This window comes from Nicotiana attenuata, unplaced genomic scaffold (genome assembly GCF_001879085.1).
Source record: "Nicotiana attenuata strain UT unplaced genomic scaffold, NIATTr2, whole genome shotgun sequence".
NCBI lineage: Eukaryota > Viridiplantae > Streptophyta > Magnoliopsida > Solanales > Solanaceae > Nicotiana > Nicotiana attenuata.
Genome location: NW_017671391.1, coordinates 239,532 through 258,601, shown reverse-complemented (window position 1 = coordinate 258,601; position 19,070 = coordinate 239,532). Strand labels below are relative to the sequence as shown.

Genomic DNA, 19,070 nt, shown 5'->3' with positions numbered 1-19,070 from the left:
AATATCACGAAATTTATACAGTTGATTGTAATCTTACGATATTATAAAATAGTTATACAACAACAACAACCAAGTAAAATCTTACAAGTAGGGTATGGGGAGGGTAGTGTGTGTGCAGACCTTATCTCTACCCCGAGGGAGTAGAAATGTTGTTTCTGATAGACAATCGGCTCAAGAAGACGAAAAGAGACAATATATCAGTACCATCAACAGAAATCATAGAAATAAGGACCAGAAAATATATGAAAAACAATAACAATAACCAGTAAATAAAGCTCGGTACTATAAACTACGGAAGAATAGTGTGAACACAACATTAACCACTAGCAGTCTAAGACGAAACCTCATCAGACTAACCTCACACCCGGTACGAAGTAGAAGAATGTTCAAGTACCTCCTAACCTACAACCCTATTGCTCGAACTCCATACTTCCTATCAAGGGTCATGTCCTCGAAAAATTATAAAATAGTTGTTTATTAAATTTAACCATGCATATGAAATATTATGTTCTCGATCACAATCTCATAAGGTTAAATTTAATAAACAATTTTTCAGAAATATTGAGTCTTAAATCTTTTTCACAATTAGGTAATCTCTATCTAATTTATGTTATAGTTCAAAGCTTTTCCGAAATTTACTTAGTCAGTTGTCACAAGATAAACAAAAAGTTTGATGAAATTTAAGTTGGGCTAGCCTAGAATATTGACATAGTGAATTGTCCAATCTTCTTTCTTGTTTAGTGGATAAAGATTCATTTTTATTGTCCCTACATGGAATGTGGGGTGGGTGGGATATCCATTACGGTAGGACCCACAAAAAAAATAATTAAAAAAGACAACTCAGTGTATCACCGGGTACAAGTAAGAACCGCATTCCAAAGAATATAATATAAACAGTCAACCCTAATACAAATATTCGTACGGTTTAAATTATAAAAATTTCTATGATTAGTAATCTGAAAAGTATGACAAGTCATATAACAAACTGAAAAACACTTAACAGTACAAAATTATAGTATCAGTGCAGCGTTTATTAACAAATAACAATTCATGAAGATCCAAAACCAAGAATAAAAAAAAATGAAAAAATTACTAATTTAAAAGTTTTGAGTAGGGGTGTACATAAGACGGGTTGGTTCGAATTTTTTAATTACCAAACCAAACCAATTATATCGGATTATTAAATCTAAATACTAAACCAAACCAATAAAAGTCAGGTTTTTAATCTCGGGTTTTTGGGTTTTCGGGATTTTCGGGTTTTTTTGCAATAAAGTCTTCATAGCACAAAACATAAAGTTTGTGCTCTAAATATTTCTTCAATTCTAGTAAGACAAAAATATATAAGGTATTTTTCAATAAAATAACATAAATATGAGATGAGTCATGGCATTGTACTAAAATATTCAACAATAAAGATAATAAAATTGCATAAAATAAATATTATTAATAAGCCATAATGAAAACAAACATAATTTAAAATTACGACTAATAAGTACTACTTATTATTTACATGACTAATCACTAAAAGAAAAATAAGCCATACATTTTATCTAAACCATGGATAAACTAAAAAACTAGATATCCAACACTATTTTCATTCATAATACAGTTGAATTGAATGTTTTATTAACATTAGTATTGACTTGATTTTGGTTTAGGATTTATTTGAGTTACTAACATTTATGGACTATAAAACTTATTGGAGCATCCAAAAATTATTAGTCCAAGCTTGAAATAATACGATAAAACTATGAAAAAGCTTAAGAAATATTTATAAAATACACTACAATAAATATGTTTATGTATTAAATATATTTAAAACTTCTATACATATAACGTCGGGTTGGTTTGGTTTGGTTTTTTTTCCCAACACCAAATCAAATCAAACCAAACTATAATCGGACTCTTTTTCTCTATTTGACTCGGATTATCGAGTTGGTGCGATTTGTTGGTTTCATTTTGTACACCCCTAGTTCTGAGTATGCCTAATTTCTTAATTTCTTTTTTTTTCCTCTTCTTTTTGCTCTACCCCTTCTCTTTTTCTTTTCCTTTTCTTTTACATTTGCTTCCCTTGGATTCCACTTTACCTTAAGTGTGTTCGTTAGTAGCAATTATTATAATAAAATATTTCATGACATAGGAAAACAATAAAACAAACATGTGACATATGCCCTTATAAATTAAATATTTTAATCCTATCACTTAATTTGTTAGGTATCCAGTTGGCTAACATGTATTGATTGATGCACTTTCATTATATCGTTAAAAAAAAAAAAAAAAAAAAATTTAAATAAAGCAAAAAGAAAACACCTTGTTACTTCGAACTTTCTCACCTATGAACTAAGTTTTTATCCATTTCCCTTATAAATATTCCACCATTTTTCTTCCTAATTCTTATCTCCTCTTCTTCTTCTTATCTTCATTTTTTTCTTCTTCATTTTTTATATTCTTACATTTTCCTCCCTTCTTTATTTTGGAAATGATACGAGGTGATAATTGTACTTGTTTTCATAGGATTGGAAGTTTTCATGAAAATGAAAGAAGCAGGAACAAGAACAAGAACAAGAGAAAGAGGATGAATTGATGAAAAAATGCATATCTTAGGCAAGTCTGATGCTTGGCTTCATTATTTTTATATTCAAATCTTCGTTTGAATTACTTCTTTTTTTTTTTTTTTTTTTGAAAAAAAAAATGTCTTTGTTTTGATTTTTGAGGAAAAAGAAAAACAAGAAAAAGGAAATAGAATCCAGAGATTAAGAAATCTTTGGGAGGTCAAGTCAATTTCTTTCTCTCTTTTTTTGTTTTGTTTTTGTTTTGTATTTTAAGTGATAGTGAAACCTTGTAAAACAAGCAGAGCTGTTCAATTTTTAGTAAATTTGAAGAAAATTTATGTGATTAATTTTCCTAGGGCAATTTAAATATAATTAATTCAGAATATGAACCCCATAAAGGAACCTTAATTTCTAAGTAAAGTAAAATATGTGGCTCAACAACAATAATAAAGCAGCTCTCAATTATTATGTCTTAATTACTTTTTAAGGTTGATGATGCATCTTACTACAGGAATATGAATAACTACATTCATGAGTCAATGACTTATTATTTCATATTCCTTAAGCAATGCCAGAAATGCTCTTGGTAAGATTATATTTGAAATTTTTTTTTTAAAAAAAAAAGATAAAAAAAATAAGGAATCTTTTCATGGGTTTCGATTTTGTTGTTTTTTTATCAAGTATCTACGTAAAACCATAATTGTTATGGCCAAACTTTAGGATAAGGATGGTTAATAGTGGAAAGTCAATCATGCTTTTGTTGATATACGTGTCACAATTAGCGGAAAACGACTAGTAACTAATATGGATTAATATTTTTTTAAAAAAAAATAAAAACAAGAAAAGAAGTAATCTACAGGCAATCAAATGATAATTTTCTATTGTTAATGACTCATCAATATTAGAATAAGCTTAGATTAATCATCAGAGTGCCTAATTAGGTGAAATGAGAGTTCACGAGCTTAATTAAATGTTTTCTTACAGCTTGTTTGAATGGTTGTTACATGTTGTATAGTATCGTATTATTAATTTAAATGCAATGTATGTTTTGATTATTACTTAAATTTTATTATATCGTATCGTTAAATCCGTCGTTACGTAACGCCGAAAAGTATCATTTTATGTAACGGCGGATTTGGTGTGGTGGTGTCGTCACCTTATTTTTTCTCTCATTTTACCCTTCTTTATTATTAAATAAATATATTTTATCCTTTATCTTATTTTTTTTATATAATAATTATACTTCGCATCCTATTTTTTTTTAGTAATGTTGCAAGTTTATTCTTCATATTTTTGGTACGTGACATCGTAAAACGACGACAAATGATACAATCTATCTAAACATTATATTCATCAAACTACATTATAAAATGACATGTAACAACCATCCAAACAAGTTGTTAGTTGTTCCATTGTCCATGTACGGTTGTCACTAGTATTTCCATTATACATGACATTGGGTTTTCTATAAAAAAAAAGAATAATTTTTTTGTTAATGTTCAGTTTTGCCGTAATAATGGAAGATTTAATTAATTACAACTTCTCATAAGTACTTTGAATTTGGATATCCTAATATTATGATCGTATGCGTGTCGAGATATTGGTCTCTTATATGGTATGTAGACATGAATAAGGATTCGTTCAGCTCTAATAATAATGTCGGATGCCGATCATAACTCCCTAGTTTTGGGTCGTGACATAGGTGGTATAACAGCATTTTCACATAAAAAGTGGCTGCCCCCATTGACTGACTTGTTCATTGTCATTGTCACCACCTTGAAACATGAATTTGGTTAGGATTTTTAAGTTGTTCAACCATGATTGCTACCTTCACTATTGAATCCAAATATCATTTCCAATGCCGATCAAATTATATTTAATTTTTATATGTAACACTAAAACTCTATATGGCGATAAGAATGCAAATAACCTAGCTAACATAAAGTCACTTCAAGATAGGGGAAATGCCAGAGTCACGCCGCCTTACCCACAAGTTTTAGCGCTTAAATTGACATATTTAGTTGCCCAATTTCGTGGAAATGAGGTCAGGTAGCCATTTTTAAGTATGTTGTTTAAAATATATCTATAGTTTGCAATGTATTTAAAGATTAGTCAATTTCGCTTAAATTTCAGGACACTACGTCCTAGAGTTTAAATCTTAAAATCCAAACTTCAGGACATCGTGTCCTAACGTTCGAAAATTGTATCCTAAAGTTCGAATCTTATGTCTAGAATTTTAAATTAGTAGTTCAGAAATTTAGGAGATCGTGTCCTAAAGTTCGAAAATTGTGTCCTGAAATTCGAATCTTATATCCTGAATTTTAAATTAGTAGTTCAGAAATTCAGGACACTTAGTCCTGAATTTCAAATTTGCAGCTCAAAAATTCAGGATACTAAGTTCTGAATTTTCAAATTCAGAATACTTACTCCTGAAGTTTGGGTGAATTGGTTAATCTTTAAATACATTGTAAACTACGGATATATTTTAAATAGCGAGCTTAAAGGCGACTATGGCTACACTTCGCCCCCTAATTGCTTGATATCTCCATAATGGTCTTAATTCTTCAATACCCATTATTAATCTGGGATTTTTACACGAATAGTCACTCGGATACATGGTTTACTTTTCCTAGCCGGTAAAAATAGACTATACACTATTTATACGTATATATACATATACATTCAAACCTTTTCATAACATCATCATTTGTTCCGATATTTTTTGTCTTTTATAGTGAATGGTTGTTATACACTTATAACAACGATTGACATTTAAATATTTTTATCTGTTAAATAGACAATCCAAAAAATAAATTTTCTTTGCTTTAATGTTATATGTAAAAGATAAGAAAATTATTTAGATGTGACGACCCAAAGGGTCATCACCTGTTTCCTCATTCGTTCTGTGCTTTCGAGGCCTTGGAAACCTCACTTTTGGTTGCCTCGATTTGCGTGCGCACTGCGGGCGCGAAGCCGGAAAATTTTTATGTTAAAATATATGAATTCTATGAAAAATTTGGTGAATTATGATATTAATATTGATATAGTTGACTTTGGTCAACATTTTGGGTAAACGGACCCGGACCCGTGATGTGACGGTTCCGGGAGGTCCGTAGAAAAATATGGGACTCGGGCATGTGTCCGGAGTCGAAATCCGAGATCCAGAACCCGGTAAAAGAATTTTTCTGATAAATTGTTTTCTGAAATTAATAAGGAAAAATGGAAATGAAAATGAGTTAGAAAATATAGGTATCGGGCTCGTATTTTGGTTCCGACGCCCGGTACAGGTCTTAAATATGCGTTAAGCGCTTTCTGTGAAATTTGGTTGAAATCGGACGTCGTTTGACGTGTTTCGGACCTAAATAGCTAAAGTTGAAGGTTTATGAACTTTGAAATGAAAATTATGAGTTTTGGGGGTTGATTCTTTGATTTTGATGTTATTTTAGCGATTTGATCGCTCGAGCAAGTTCGTAGGATGTTGTTGAGTTAGTCCATGTGTTTGGTTAGGAGCCCCGAGGGCTCAGGTGTGATTCGGATGTGTTTGGGATGGTTTTAGCCTTAGAAAAGTTGCAGATCTGCTGTCTGCTGTTGTCCCGCTGTTTGTTCTATGCGATCGCATAGCTTTGTCCGCGATCGCATAGTGTAACTTGTTCAGGAGTTTATTTTGTTGTATGCGATCGCGTAGATCATTTTGCGATCGCATAGTGTTAAGTTGAGAAGCCCTTCATTTTTCCTCTACGCGATCGCATAGTCCCGTTCGCAATCGCGATGCCCGACCTATTTCTTCTATGCGATCGCATTGCCCTTTCTGCGATCGCAATGGACAACCTTCATATCCCTATGCGATCGCATGACTTGCTTCGCGATCGTATTGAGCAATTTTTTGCCCAGTTATTTTTAAATTACAGAAACAGTAGCTTCGGGGTTTAGTCCATTTTTCACACGAACTCACCTTCTCCACAGCCCATAGGCGATCTTTAGAGCTTTTCTTCACCAAAGTTTTTTGGGTAAGTATCATCTACTCGTTTTCTTCCTTTTCTATCATCATTTATCAAATTCCTAGACCTAAAACATGTAATTTAGGGTGTAAATTAAGGGTTTTGGGTAGAGTTAGGTTTTTGGGAATTTTGGGTGATTCAACCTCAATTTGGGGTCGGATCTTGAAACAAATTATATATTTGAACTCGTGGGGTTATGGGTGATTGGAATTTGGTCCGAGCCTCGAGTTTGGACCATGTGGGCCCGGTGTCGGATTTTGCTATTTTTGGAAGAATGGTAAGAAATTCATTTCTAGGCCATGGGATTATGTTGTTGAGCCTCATTTGATATTATTGAATTAATTATGATTAGATATCATTGTTCCGGAGTCGAATTCTAGAGGAAAGGCGGTGTTAGAAGCTTGATTGCTATTCTCGGACCGAGGTAAGTGTTTGATCTAACTTTGTCTTGAGGGAATAGGATTAGAGTATCATAAATGCTATGTGCTAATTGATCGAGTGCGGTGTATAGGCGTGGTGACGAGTGTCTATACACCGGAGTCTAGCATGACCGTGGGTCTTTGTTTTGTACTTGTTTTGAGATATTTTGGAACTCTTCTAAGCTACAACATGTTTTGCTGCAAATGTGAAGAGTTTGAGGATAAGTTGTGAAATATTAATATTTTGGAGCATTGGCTCAAGTGTTAAATACCATTGAGTAAGAGATGAACGTATTGAAAAGAGTTGTGATTAATCCCTTGCCGGGTTGCGAAAGATATTGTTATTGTTCCCTTGCCGGGACTTGGTTGTTATTTGTGTTATTCCCTTGCCGGGATAGTTCATATTACTTGTTTATTCCTCTTGCCCGTTTGGTTGTAACTGTTATTTGGGTGAGGAAGAGTGAAATTGCACGAAGGGTCATTCCGTGCTATTCTTGATTATATTTGCACGAAGGGTCATTCCGTGCTATGTTTTGACTATTTATGCACGAAGGTACATTCCGTGCTCTGATTTGATATATTTGCACGAAGGGTCATTCCGTGCTATGTTCTGACTCTTTATGCACGAAGGTACATTCCGTGCTCTGATTTGATATATTTGCACGAAGAGTCATTCCGTGCCATGAGATGAGAGCTATGTGAGGGAAAGCACGAAGGATGATGCTGTGCATTTTATTTGATTGCTTTGGGTGAGATTGAGAGCAAAAGCACGAAGGGTGATGTCGTGCAACTATTGAATTTCTTATTCTTTGATAATTATTGTTGTGCCATGTTTCTTAATTACGCTGATGAACTTTATATCCAAATTGTACTTTCCCCACAGCATGTTTCCCTCCCTTTTTAACTGTTTAGTTTCGGTATTTTCTTTCCTTTTGTTGCATATTTGTATATAAAAATTGTACAGGTTGGTTTGGTAGTCCTGTCTAGCCTCGTCACTACTTCGCCGAGGTTAGGCCAGACACTTATCAGCACATGAGGTCGGTTGTGCTGATGCTACACTCTGTGCATTTCTTTGTGCACAGATCCAGGAGCAGCTTTTGGACAGCAGCAGTAGGATTCTTATCCGGGAGCTATCTTCAGTCCAGGGACTCTCGAGGTAGCCTAGCTGGCGTTCGCAGGCCGAAGTCCCTTTCCTTATTTCAGTTTGTTTTCATTGTACCGAAACAGACATGTGTATTTCTTTCATTCAGACTTGTTGTAGTATTCTATAGTAGTCTGTGAGCTAGTGACACCAGATTTTGGGTAGGGATGTGTTTCAAACTTCCGCATTTTTATATCTTTTGTTAAACTTAAAGTCTTCCGCACTTCTTTAACTGTTGTTAGTATATTATATTGTTGAGGTTGAATAGCGAATGTTTAACGTATGGCTGGCCTAGCTCCGTTAGTAGGCGCCATCACGACGTCCGATGGTAGGAAAAATCCGGGTCGTGACATTAGATATCTCAAATTTCTCTAAGTAAATATTTTTTTTAAAAAAAAAAAGCAAAATGAATATACTTACCCCTTTGTTTCTTAATTATGTTGAAAATATCTGGATATTTTTGCTACATGGCATTGGCTCTGTTGGTATAATTTAAAGTATTTTAAGATGTTATGTTTGATGATACTTGCTTTTAGGTAATATTTAGTCTGTTAGAAATACCAAATAAAGGAAAATAATTTAGGTGATATTAAGATAAGTCATTTTTCATTACTATATACTATTTTATTTTACTGGTATATTTCATGGCTCTTTACTACTTAAGGTTATTAGCAAAGCATCTCAACGAATCCCACTATCAACTTCTCTTCCTACTACATACTATAATATTATAACACTATTAAAAAAATCTAAAATTAGTTATGAACTTTGTCGCTGAACCGCTCGTAGCTAATAGAATTTTTTGATAATCTGACGTTAATCCCCTACTAACCAAAATAAGCGACGAATTTTGTTGTATAGCTACTGAATTTATCCGTCGTTAATTCGTATTTTTTTAGTATATGTAAAGAAACGTCAGAAAATAAACAAATTATCATAAGGCTGAAACGTCAGAAATAAACAAATTATCGTTGACAAAGTCTTAAATGATTCGCAAAAGATTTTCTTGAAAGTGAACATACTTTTTTGGTCATATCTAACATACTTATAATTGAATCCGAATTGGCAGAATAAGTTTTCTACTTTGCTTTTTTATGTCATTTGCATAATTTTGATTTTTTAAAGGATTTAATTCATAAACAGCGACAAAATAAATTTTGTTATAAAATAAAAACAATTTAGTAAAATGTAAATAAGAAACAAAGATAGAAGGAGTATTTCTTCCTTTTGGTGTGTCTTTACAATGCCATTTACATAGCCTTTTATAGGCATAAAAAGTAAAGACCACTATAGTAAAATAGTCTAAGGGATGGACATAAAGTGAAAATCCATCCACAACCTATTCATACATAGACTTCATCCACGTACTATTTACAACACTACCCCTTGGATGGCCATGTAAAAAAAATATCATTAAGAGCTTAATAAAAAAAAAAGTGAAAATTACATAGTTATTTGCAATATGCATTACTTGCTGCCTCATTAAAAACCTTACCAGGAAAATCCAATGGGACAAATCCTAGTTAAGAAAAAAGGAGTACATCGCGTATTTTTACTCCCCCTGATTAACATAGCACTTAAGGTCTCGGAGACGCTGCATTTCAATCTTGTATATTAACTTCTCAAATATTGAGGTTGGCAATGCCTTAGTAAACAGATCCGCCAAATTATCACTTGAACGAACTTGTTGAACATCTATTTCACCATTCTTTTGAAGATCATGAGTGAAGAAGAATTTTGGTGAAATATGTTTTGTTCTGTCTCCTTTAATATATCCTCCTTTCAGTTGAGCTATACATGCAACATTATCTTCATACAATGTTGTTGGAATATTTCCTTTCAAAGAAAGACCACATGTTTCCTGAATATGTTGAGTTATTGATCTCAACCAAACGCATTCTCGACTTGCTTCATGAATGACTATTATTTCTGCATGATTTGAAGAAGTAGCAACCATAGTTTGTTTCGTTGAACGCCATGATATGGCTGTACCTCCACATGTAAATAAGTAGCTTGTCTGAGATCGAGCTTTATGTGGATCAGATAAATATCCCGCATCTGCATAACCAACTAATGTTGATTTGGATTCATTTGAATAGAATAAACCCATATCAATGGTCCCTCGCAAGTATCTGAATATATGCTTAATACCATTCCAGTGTCTTTGTGTTGGTGAAGAACTAAATCTTGCTAACAAGCTTACTGAGAAAGCTATATCTGGTCGAGAATTGTTGGCAAGATACATTAACGCCCAATTGCACTAAGATATGGTATTTCGGCACCAAGAAGCTCTTCATCATTTTCATGAGGTCGGAATGGATCTTTATTTATATCAAGTGATCTTACAACCATTGGGCTACTCAATGGATGTGCTTTATCCATATAGAATCGCTTTATGATATTTTCAATGTATGTTGATTGATGGACAAAAATTCCATCTTTCATATACTCGATTTGTAGACCAAGACAAAATCTCGCCTTTCCAAGACCTTTCATTTCAAATTCTTTCTTCAAACAGTCTACTGCTTTTGGAAGCTTCCCAGGAGTTCCAATGATATTCAAATCATCAACATACACAGCGGTTATAACAAATTCAAATCCGGACCTTTTATAAAGAGACAAGGACAAATTGGATCATTCTTGTACCCTTCTTTCAACAGGTACTCACTCAGGCGATTATACTACATGCGCCCTGATTGTTTCAATCCGTATAAGAATTTCTGAAGCTTTATTGAACAAGTTTCTCGAAAACTTTTATATGCTTCAGACACTTTAAATCCTTCAGGAATTTTCATAAAGATTTCATTGTCTAATGAGCCATACAAATAGGCTGTGACAACATCCATTAGACGCATATCAAGTTTTTCATGCACTGCCAGATTTATAAGATACATGAACGTGATAGCATCCACCACAGGAGAATATGTCTCCATATAATCAATGCCAGGTCTTTGCAAAAATCCTTGTGCCACAAGTCGTGCTTTATATCTAACGACTTCATTTTATTTCATTTCGTTTTCGCACAAAAATCCATTTGTACCCTACTGGCTTTATACCTTCAGGTGTTCAAACTATGGGTCCGAAGACATCGCGTTTTTCAAGTGAAGTTAACTCCGCCTGGATAGCGTCTTTCCATTTTGGCCAATCATTTCTCTGTCTACATTCATCGACATATTTTGATTCAAGATCCTCATCTTGTTGCATTATTTCAACAGCAACATTATAAGCAAAAATGTTATCGATAACAATATTATTTCGGTTCCATCTGTTTCCGTTGAGACGTAACTTATTGATATTTCTTCATTCTCATTATTTTCAGGTACCTGGACCTCCCCTAAGGTCTTATTATTTGTTACGTCTTGGGGCTCTTCTTGAGCCACTACCTCCGTGTTATGATCACTTTGATCATTTGCTCCTTTTCTTCTTCGAGGATTTTTATCTTTAGAACCGATTGGTCTACAACGTTTCAAGCGTGGCTTAGACTCATTTGCTTTAATTGATTGTCCTACCGGGATATCAACTTGAATAGGAGCATTAGCAGCTGGAATATGTGACTTAGTCACCCTTGGTAGGTCAGTGAATGCATCTGGCAATTGATTTGCAATATTTTGCAAATGAATAATCTTTTGAACCTCTTGTTCACATTGATTTGTTTGAGGATCTAAATGAGACAGTGATAATGCATTCCAATCTATCTCCTTTTTCAGCCGCTTATTTTTCCCCCTAATGTTGGGTATACTGATTCATCAAAATGGCAATCGGAAAATCTTGCCGTAAATAAATCTCCAATCAACGGCTCTAGATATTTTATAATAGAAGGAGATTCATATCCAACATATATCCTCAACCTTCTTTTGGGACGCATCTTTGTGTGTTGTGGTGGAGCAATTGGAACATATATCGCACAACCAAAGATTCTAAGATGGGAAATATTTGGCTCCTGACCAAAAGCCAATTGCAATGGGGAGACTTTATGATAACTTGTGGGCCTTATCCGCAAAAGTGCTGCTGCATGCAAAATAGCATAACTCCATACTGAAATGGGAAGTTTTGTTCTCATAAGCATTGGTCTAGCAATTAATTGGAGGAGTTTAATCAATGATTTCGCTAGACCGTTTTGTGTATGAACATGAGCAACCGAGACGAATTGTCTTAATTGCATAATCTGGAAACTGGGCTCTTAGCTTTATTATTTGAGCCAACAATCTCGCAAATGCCATATTGCGAGTTGATAGTAAGCACACATGTGACCATCTTGTAGATGCATCTACCAAAATCATATAATATCTGAATGGCCCACATGGAGGGTGAATGGGCCCACATATATCACCCTGTATACGTTCCAAAAATGTAGGGGATTCCATCCTAACTTTAATAGTTGATGGTCTAATAATTAATTTGCCTTGAGAACATGCAGCACAAGAGAATTCCTTAAATTGAAGAATATTCTGATTCTTCACTGAATGTCCATGTGAATTCTCAATTATTTTATGCAACATATTAGAACCAGGATGGCCAAACCGGTCATGCCAAATAATAAAATTATCTTGATTAGTAAACTTCTCGTTTACTACGGCATGTGTTTCAATCCTGCTAATACTTGTGTAGTATAAGCCGGAGGAAAGAGCAGGTAAAATTTCAAGCACATATTTCATACCAGATATTATTGTAATAATACAAAGATATTCAATTTTTTCATCATTTGTAGTCTCAATATGATAGCCATTTTGGTGAATATCTTTAAAACTTAATAAGTTTCTTTGAGATTTACTACAATATAGCGCTTCATCAATAGCCAAATTTGTTCCTCCTGGTAGTAATAATTGGCTCTTCTAGAACTTTCAATTAATCTTGTACTACCGGATATTGTATTAACATTGGCTTCTTTCATTACAAATAAGAGAAATATCTCTTATCTCTTAAAATATTGTGTGTTGTAGCACTATCCGGAAGCCATATATCATCTTTATTAATCTTGAGTCCAACAGAAGACTGGAAAATTTTCATATTCTTCATAAAAAAAATCAAAAAGTACATCATAAGAAATATGAAAGACAAACAGAAAAAGAACATCAAGAAATACATTAGGAATGTAGAAACTAGCAACACATGATGCATTAGGAAAATACACTCAAGAAAAATAAACTAGTTACAAACAAAAAAAAAATGACAACTTTTACAGCTTCATTCCCCAGTAAGATGATTAGTTCTTCAGTCAATATCCTCAAAGAAGTCTCCGACTTCTAAATGAGTAATATTTGCTAGGCCTCTAAAATCATCATCTTTATATGCAAGATGTGCCTCAGAATCATATTTGTTTGAGGGACCTGCTTCATCATCATTATTTTGAAAGGTCAAGTGTGCCTCCACATTATTTTCTTTCTTTCTGAGGGAGGCTCGATAAAGTTTGACAAAATGATCTGGCGTACGACAAATGTGTGCCCAATGACCTGTCATACCACATCGGTGACACATACTAATTTTACCTTTTGAAGGATTAATTTGAGAACCCTTATTGTTATCTAGTTTATTTCCACCATAATGACGATAATTGTTTCGTCCCCTGCCACGTCCACGTCTACGACCATGTCCACGACCACGGTAATTATTTTATTTTCTTTCAAACTTATCATATGTTGCTACATCGTTCACTTCCGGGAATGGAGCTGACCCAGTGGGACAGGCTTTATGATTTTTCATTAATAGATATTATTTTGCTCTGTCCCCTGCCACGTCCACGTCTACGACCATGTCCACGACCACGGTAATTATTTTATTTTCTTTCAAACTTATCATATGTTGCTACAGCGTTCACTTCCGGGAATGGAGTTGACCCAGTGGGACAGGCTTCATGATTTTACATTAATAGATATTATTCTGCTCTGCCACAAGTATGAATGTGATTAACTCAGAATATTTCTTAAAACCTTTTTCACGCTATTGTTGTTGTAGCACCACATTTGAAGTGTGAAAAGTAGAAAATATTTTTTCCAATAAGTTCTCATCTGTGATAGTGTCTCCACATAATTTTAATAGAGAACTTACTTTAAAGATAGTAGAATTATACTCACTACGATTTTAAAGTCTTGCAACCTTAAATGTATCAACTCATACCGAGCTTTCGGTAATATCGTAAGTTCTAGGTGGTCATATCGATCCTTCAAATTAATCCATAATTCAAGTGGATCTTTTACGGTTAAATATTAAGTTTTTAACCCTTCATGTAGATGATGACGAAGGAAAATCATTGCCTTCGCTTTATCCTGATTTGATGCTTCATTTCTTTGTATAATAGTATTTCCAAGACCTTCAGCGTCAAGGTGAATTTCAGCATCAAGGACATAACAAATAATTCTTCCCCGTGATATCAAGTGCCACAAATTCAAATTTTGACAAAGTCGACATAGTAAAAACTACAATAAAAAAAATTGTAAAAGTAAATATAAGGATAATCGTGAAATGGAAACAAATGGAATAATCTCAAAGCAGTGATACAATAACCCCATTACATAAGATTAACAGTACCATCAGATCATTAATCTTATATCTATAGTACTTGCTAATGACTATCAACCAGTTATTGTACATTGGAAAGAAATATATATGGCCATGCTAGTTCCTTTAATTATATGGAGCCACCTGTCCATTTCATCAAAACATGTAGGCAAACGTAGATATCCTATTGAGCAGATAGTTGCTTAAGGAAAATTGGAGTAGAGGTCACTTAATAAAATATGTATAACTCATCATAGTTGTAATTGTATTATGTACATGAGATAGCAGTTAGCATGGTTATATGAGAGTAAAGCACTTGTTAAAGTTTACATGCAAAATACGCACAGCAGCAGTATTTAGAATAACTTTAAAAGAAACATACTTGAACCGAGGAGGAAAATAAGCACAACTTAGAGATTACGTGCTGATAACGTGTTATAAAATAAAAGCAATTTAGTAAAATATAAATAAGAAACAAAAATAGAATGAGTATTTCACTTCCTTTTGGTGCGTCTTTACAATGCCATTTACATAGCCTTTTATAGGCATAAAAAGTAAAGACCACTATAGTAAAATAGTGTAAGGAAGGACATAAAGTGAAAATCCATCTACAAACTATTCATACATGGACTTCATCCACATACTATTTACAACAGATTTTACATTATTGATATATACACTGTCTTGTAAAACTTGTGCAACTCTTGTGGTCAAGATCTCCCCAGACTAAAGTCTTTTAGGGTCTCGTAGCTCCTAGTCCCTCTTTTTCTTGCGCTCACTCGGAAAGTGGCTTAGCACAGACACAAAATGAACTTTCAATATCAAATCATTAGCCTTCCTTAGGCCTGATTTCAATCCCTTCAACAGCTAAGCCACTTTTCCAGTTACCTTCCTTGATCTCTGTCAAGCTCATCTCCAGTTCAACTTCTTGCCCTCTCTGGACAAAGAATTCTCCCAACTCAACTTCTATCCATCCATCACTTCTCTGATGTGGATATAGTGCTTGTGCATCGTTTTCTGAAGGTGGATTCACTTCCCGTCTTAGGATATTCGCCATCTGGTTCAATAGTCCCAGCCGCCTAGGAACTATTTCGTACATATGCCTCCGTGCTGCCTCTGGATCCAGAAAAACTGTGTGAGATTTTCTTTCATGTCCCGAAATCCCTACTGCACCCTCTGCACTTTGGTGATCAAATCCATAGGTCCTGAATTTTGTTGTGAACACAAAGTACGCAGCATATTTGGTGCCAGGGGATAACATAGAGGTGTTTATCTTGCCGGCAATGTCAAACCAGCATACGTCAAGAAGCTCAGCCACCTCTGAGAACCTAGTTTCAAAAACATCACATTACATCAACTTGAGAATGACATCTTATAAAAACCAAGATTCTACTCTTCTTCGCTTTAGCATAAAAACTTTTATCCTTAGAACTAGACTGCAAATGAAAAAACAAGTACTAATCGTAAACTCAAATAAAGAAAAGGTAGAGGAAAAGGACTTCTCTTCTACCCCATAGTAAAAGTTACTTGTCAAATGAAATACCTGGACTCGGGAAGGGAGATCCATCTCCAATACATAGGTGTGTCAGCCCAAACAATTGCAAGTGACTTTGCAGCTAACATGTAACATTTCTTTCCACTGCGCTTCTCCAATGAGAAGCTCTACATTCCATCAATACCAAGTCAGAAGTAAGCTTAGCAAGCAAGAAAAAAAACTAAGCCCAGCAACTATTGCTCAAAGTAGAGAAAATAGGAAAAATGAGCTAATCACATGTGAACCTAAACACAAAAGCAATGATATGAAAAGTGTAGCAGAAAATACACGATGTGATCAAGGCGATATCAATATGTACTTAAAGACAATGGTGGATCCACACCTATCCACAAGTGGGCAATTGTAGTCCTGTTGCTTTTTTTTAATATTCTAATTTCCTTTGGTACCCAAAAGATAAAAGAGGGAAAAGGGGGTAACGGGAACGTGAAAAGGCTTTGATTTAATGTTAATACCATTCACAAAAGAATTTAAAAGAATATGGTTAGCAGGCACCACTATATAAGGTTCTAACACTGTATTCAACTTCCCATCTTCTGCATCAATGTTGATGTAGCCAATTGCAAACAGATTGTCTCTCACACACATGGACTTGACGAATACAGGAGCAATATCAGCTTTGAACGAGTTCAAATTACCAAGAACTAGCACATACTTAATGTCTAAATGATCGATGGATCACTTCAATCTTTGAAAGAGAAGATTCGAGGAATAATTTGAACCACTATCTTTTCTTCTGCATGTTTCACATCAATATAATTCCCATATTCTATACGTTTCTTTTGGTAATTACAGCCTGCCAGGTAGCTTTTATATCGTTGAAGTCGGTCTTTAACCTACTCTATTTGCTTGAGTGACCCAAGCAAAAAGAAAAAGTCACAGTTATCCACTTGTCAAGGAAATGACTGACTATTATATCTTCTACACTAGTTCAATCCATGTGAGTAAACATATGAGCAAAAAACTCTTATTGTTGTTCAAAAATAACATGTTGTAAAGTAAAAATTGCTTCACATTATATTTCATATCAAAACAAACCAAAATCAGTTCTCTCCTGACAAATTCCAAACAATTCTTTCAAAATCAAATCCAAACATTCAAAAGAAACAAACAACACTAAGCAAACTATCCAAGGGTGTGGCCTAGTGGTCAATGAAAGGGGTGAAAAACACTAGGCGAAGCAAAAGCAAAAAACCACTAGGTGATTTCGTCCCATCCGTGACCTTGGTGGATATAATTACCTGATGGGAGGTGGCAGAGGTGCACAGAAGCCGGCCTTGACACCATAGGCATCCAAAAAAACACAAACAAAATTATTTCTAGTCCTGACATTTGGTTTAGAATGTATTCTCTAACTATAACAAAATGAGTTTTATGTTCTATAATGTACAATTATTTTCACAATCAGATCACTTATTTATCTTAGTAAAAATAGGTAATTAAAATGCTATCACAGAATAATGTAAAAAGACCTTTACCATGTCAGTGTATATAACATAAATTCCAACAAGATATTATGAGTATATCCGCAATTATTGTTTTCAAAAACAAAACAGACCAAAACCAATTTTAGAACAAACTCAAAATTATTCCTCTCAAAACTAAATCCCCACACACACCAAAAAATAAACCACCTCACTCCACCAGACGCATAGTAGAATAATAATATCCAACTACAATAACAAGCCCTTTTTTGTGTGTATTTTCTCGATCGCTAATCGAATGCACTTCATTCCGGAATATTCCATACAAACAAATTCACATTTTTCGACTTCTCAAACAAGGAACAAAAAATTCGAGATTAAAAATATCATTTCCAACGAAATCAAAATAAAGAAAACATAGTAGATAACACTATCATGAACCAGAAAAAAAATCATCTATATCAAATAATCCATCATGTATGCGATAAATTACCTTAGTTCCACCCTCAATCAGAAAAGGATGATCACAGAGGTAAAGATAAAGCTCCTTCTTCGAATCGAACACAATAGAATCCGGTCCATCACTACACCGGGAAACAATATCACGATAATCCGGCGGCAGAAACCGGTCCCAAACGGCATCAGATTCAGCTGCGGACCGGAAAATTGAAGCCACAAGCGATAACCGACTCGCATCCCTCGGACACGTTAATGATAGAACGTTCGCTATGCAACCTTCCGGCAGGTGGTAGATATCAACGCCGTTGACGGCGGAGCTATTTCGGCTTTCCACCGCCATTGTGATGTACGGTAATGGGTAAGATTATGTAAACTGGCCAAAGCAGCTAATATGTGGTTGAAAATGACTTCAGTGTGCAAGCTGCTGCAGCTGCTATTGCTAGCTGGTGCGTAAAGCTATTTCTAAGTTGGTTGTAAGCTGCTATAACAGACTCTATCGGCATAATATTTATTCATAACGAGTATTAAATAAATATTTATAATATAATATTTATATTTATATTTATAGCATTCTCTTTTTTAAAAATTTAAAATTGCCGGAACAGTTTTACGTGTAGAAAAAGTGTATGTATTCTTTGTTCTTACCCGATTTCCTTGCTGATTTTTTTTAATGAGAAACTTATAAATCTCTGTGTAAATCAAACTTATTCTTTTTACAACTATCAAACTTATTGCATTATATCACTTGTTTGTCATAAGGGTGTCAAACGGGCGGGACGGAGCCGATATTAAAAGCCAAAAATGGGTATACAAAAAATGGATAAATATCCTGATTCATATTTAATTCAAATAGAAAATGAATTAACTACGAATAATATGGATATTTATATTATTCGTGACTTTTTAAATATGATCACTTTTGGGAGAATTTCTGCTTCCTAGTCCCCCAAACTTGAGAAACTCCTAATTTGAGTCTTTAAAAATATAAAAATTAAAATTATTAGTTATCCATTGGTTATCAATTTTCTAA

General features: G+C 34.1%; 1 protein-coding gene across 1 annotated transcript; it reads right to left on the bottom strand.

The window, feature by feature from the left end:
* Positions 1–15,069: 15,069 nt before the first annotated feature.
* On the bottom strand, positions 15,070–18,527 carry LOC109207999 (F-box protein At2g02240-like). The gene is made up of 3 exons (XM_019371000.1): positions 18,075–18,527; positions 16,149–16,267; positions 15,070–15,933 (listed from the first exon to the last, which is right to left on the bottom strand). The coding sequence occupies exons 1-3, from the start codon at positions 18,378–18,380 to the stop codon at positions 15,435–15,437; spliced, it is 924 nt and encodes a 307-aa protein (XP_019226545.1). The 5' UTR covers positions 18,381–18,527; the 3' UTR covers positions 15,070–15,434.
* Positions 18,528–19,070: the final 543 nt, after the last annotated feature.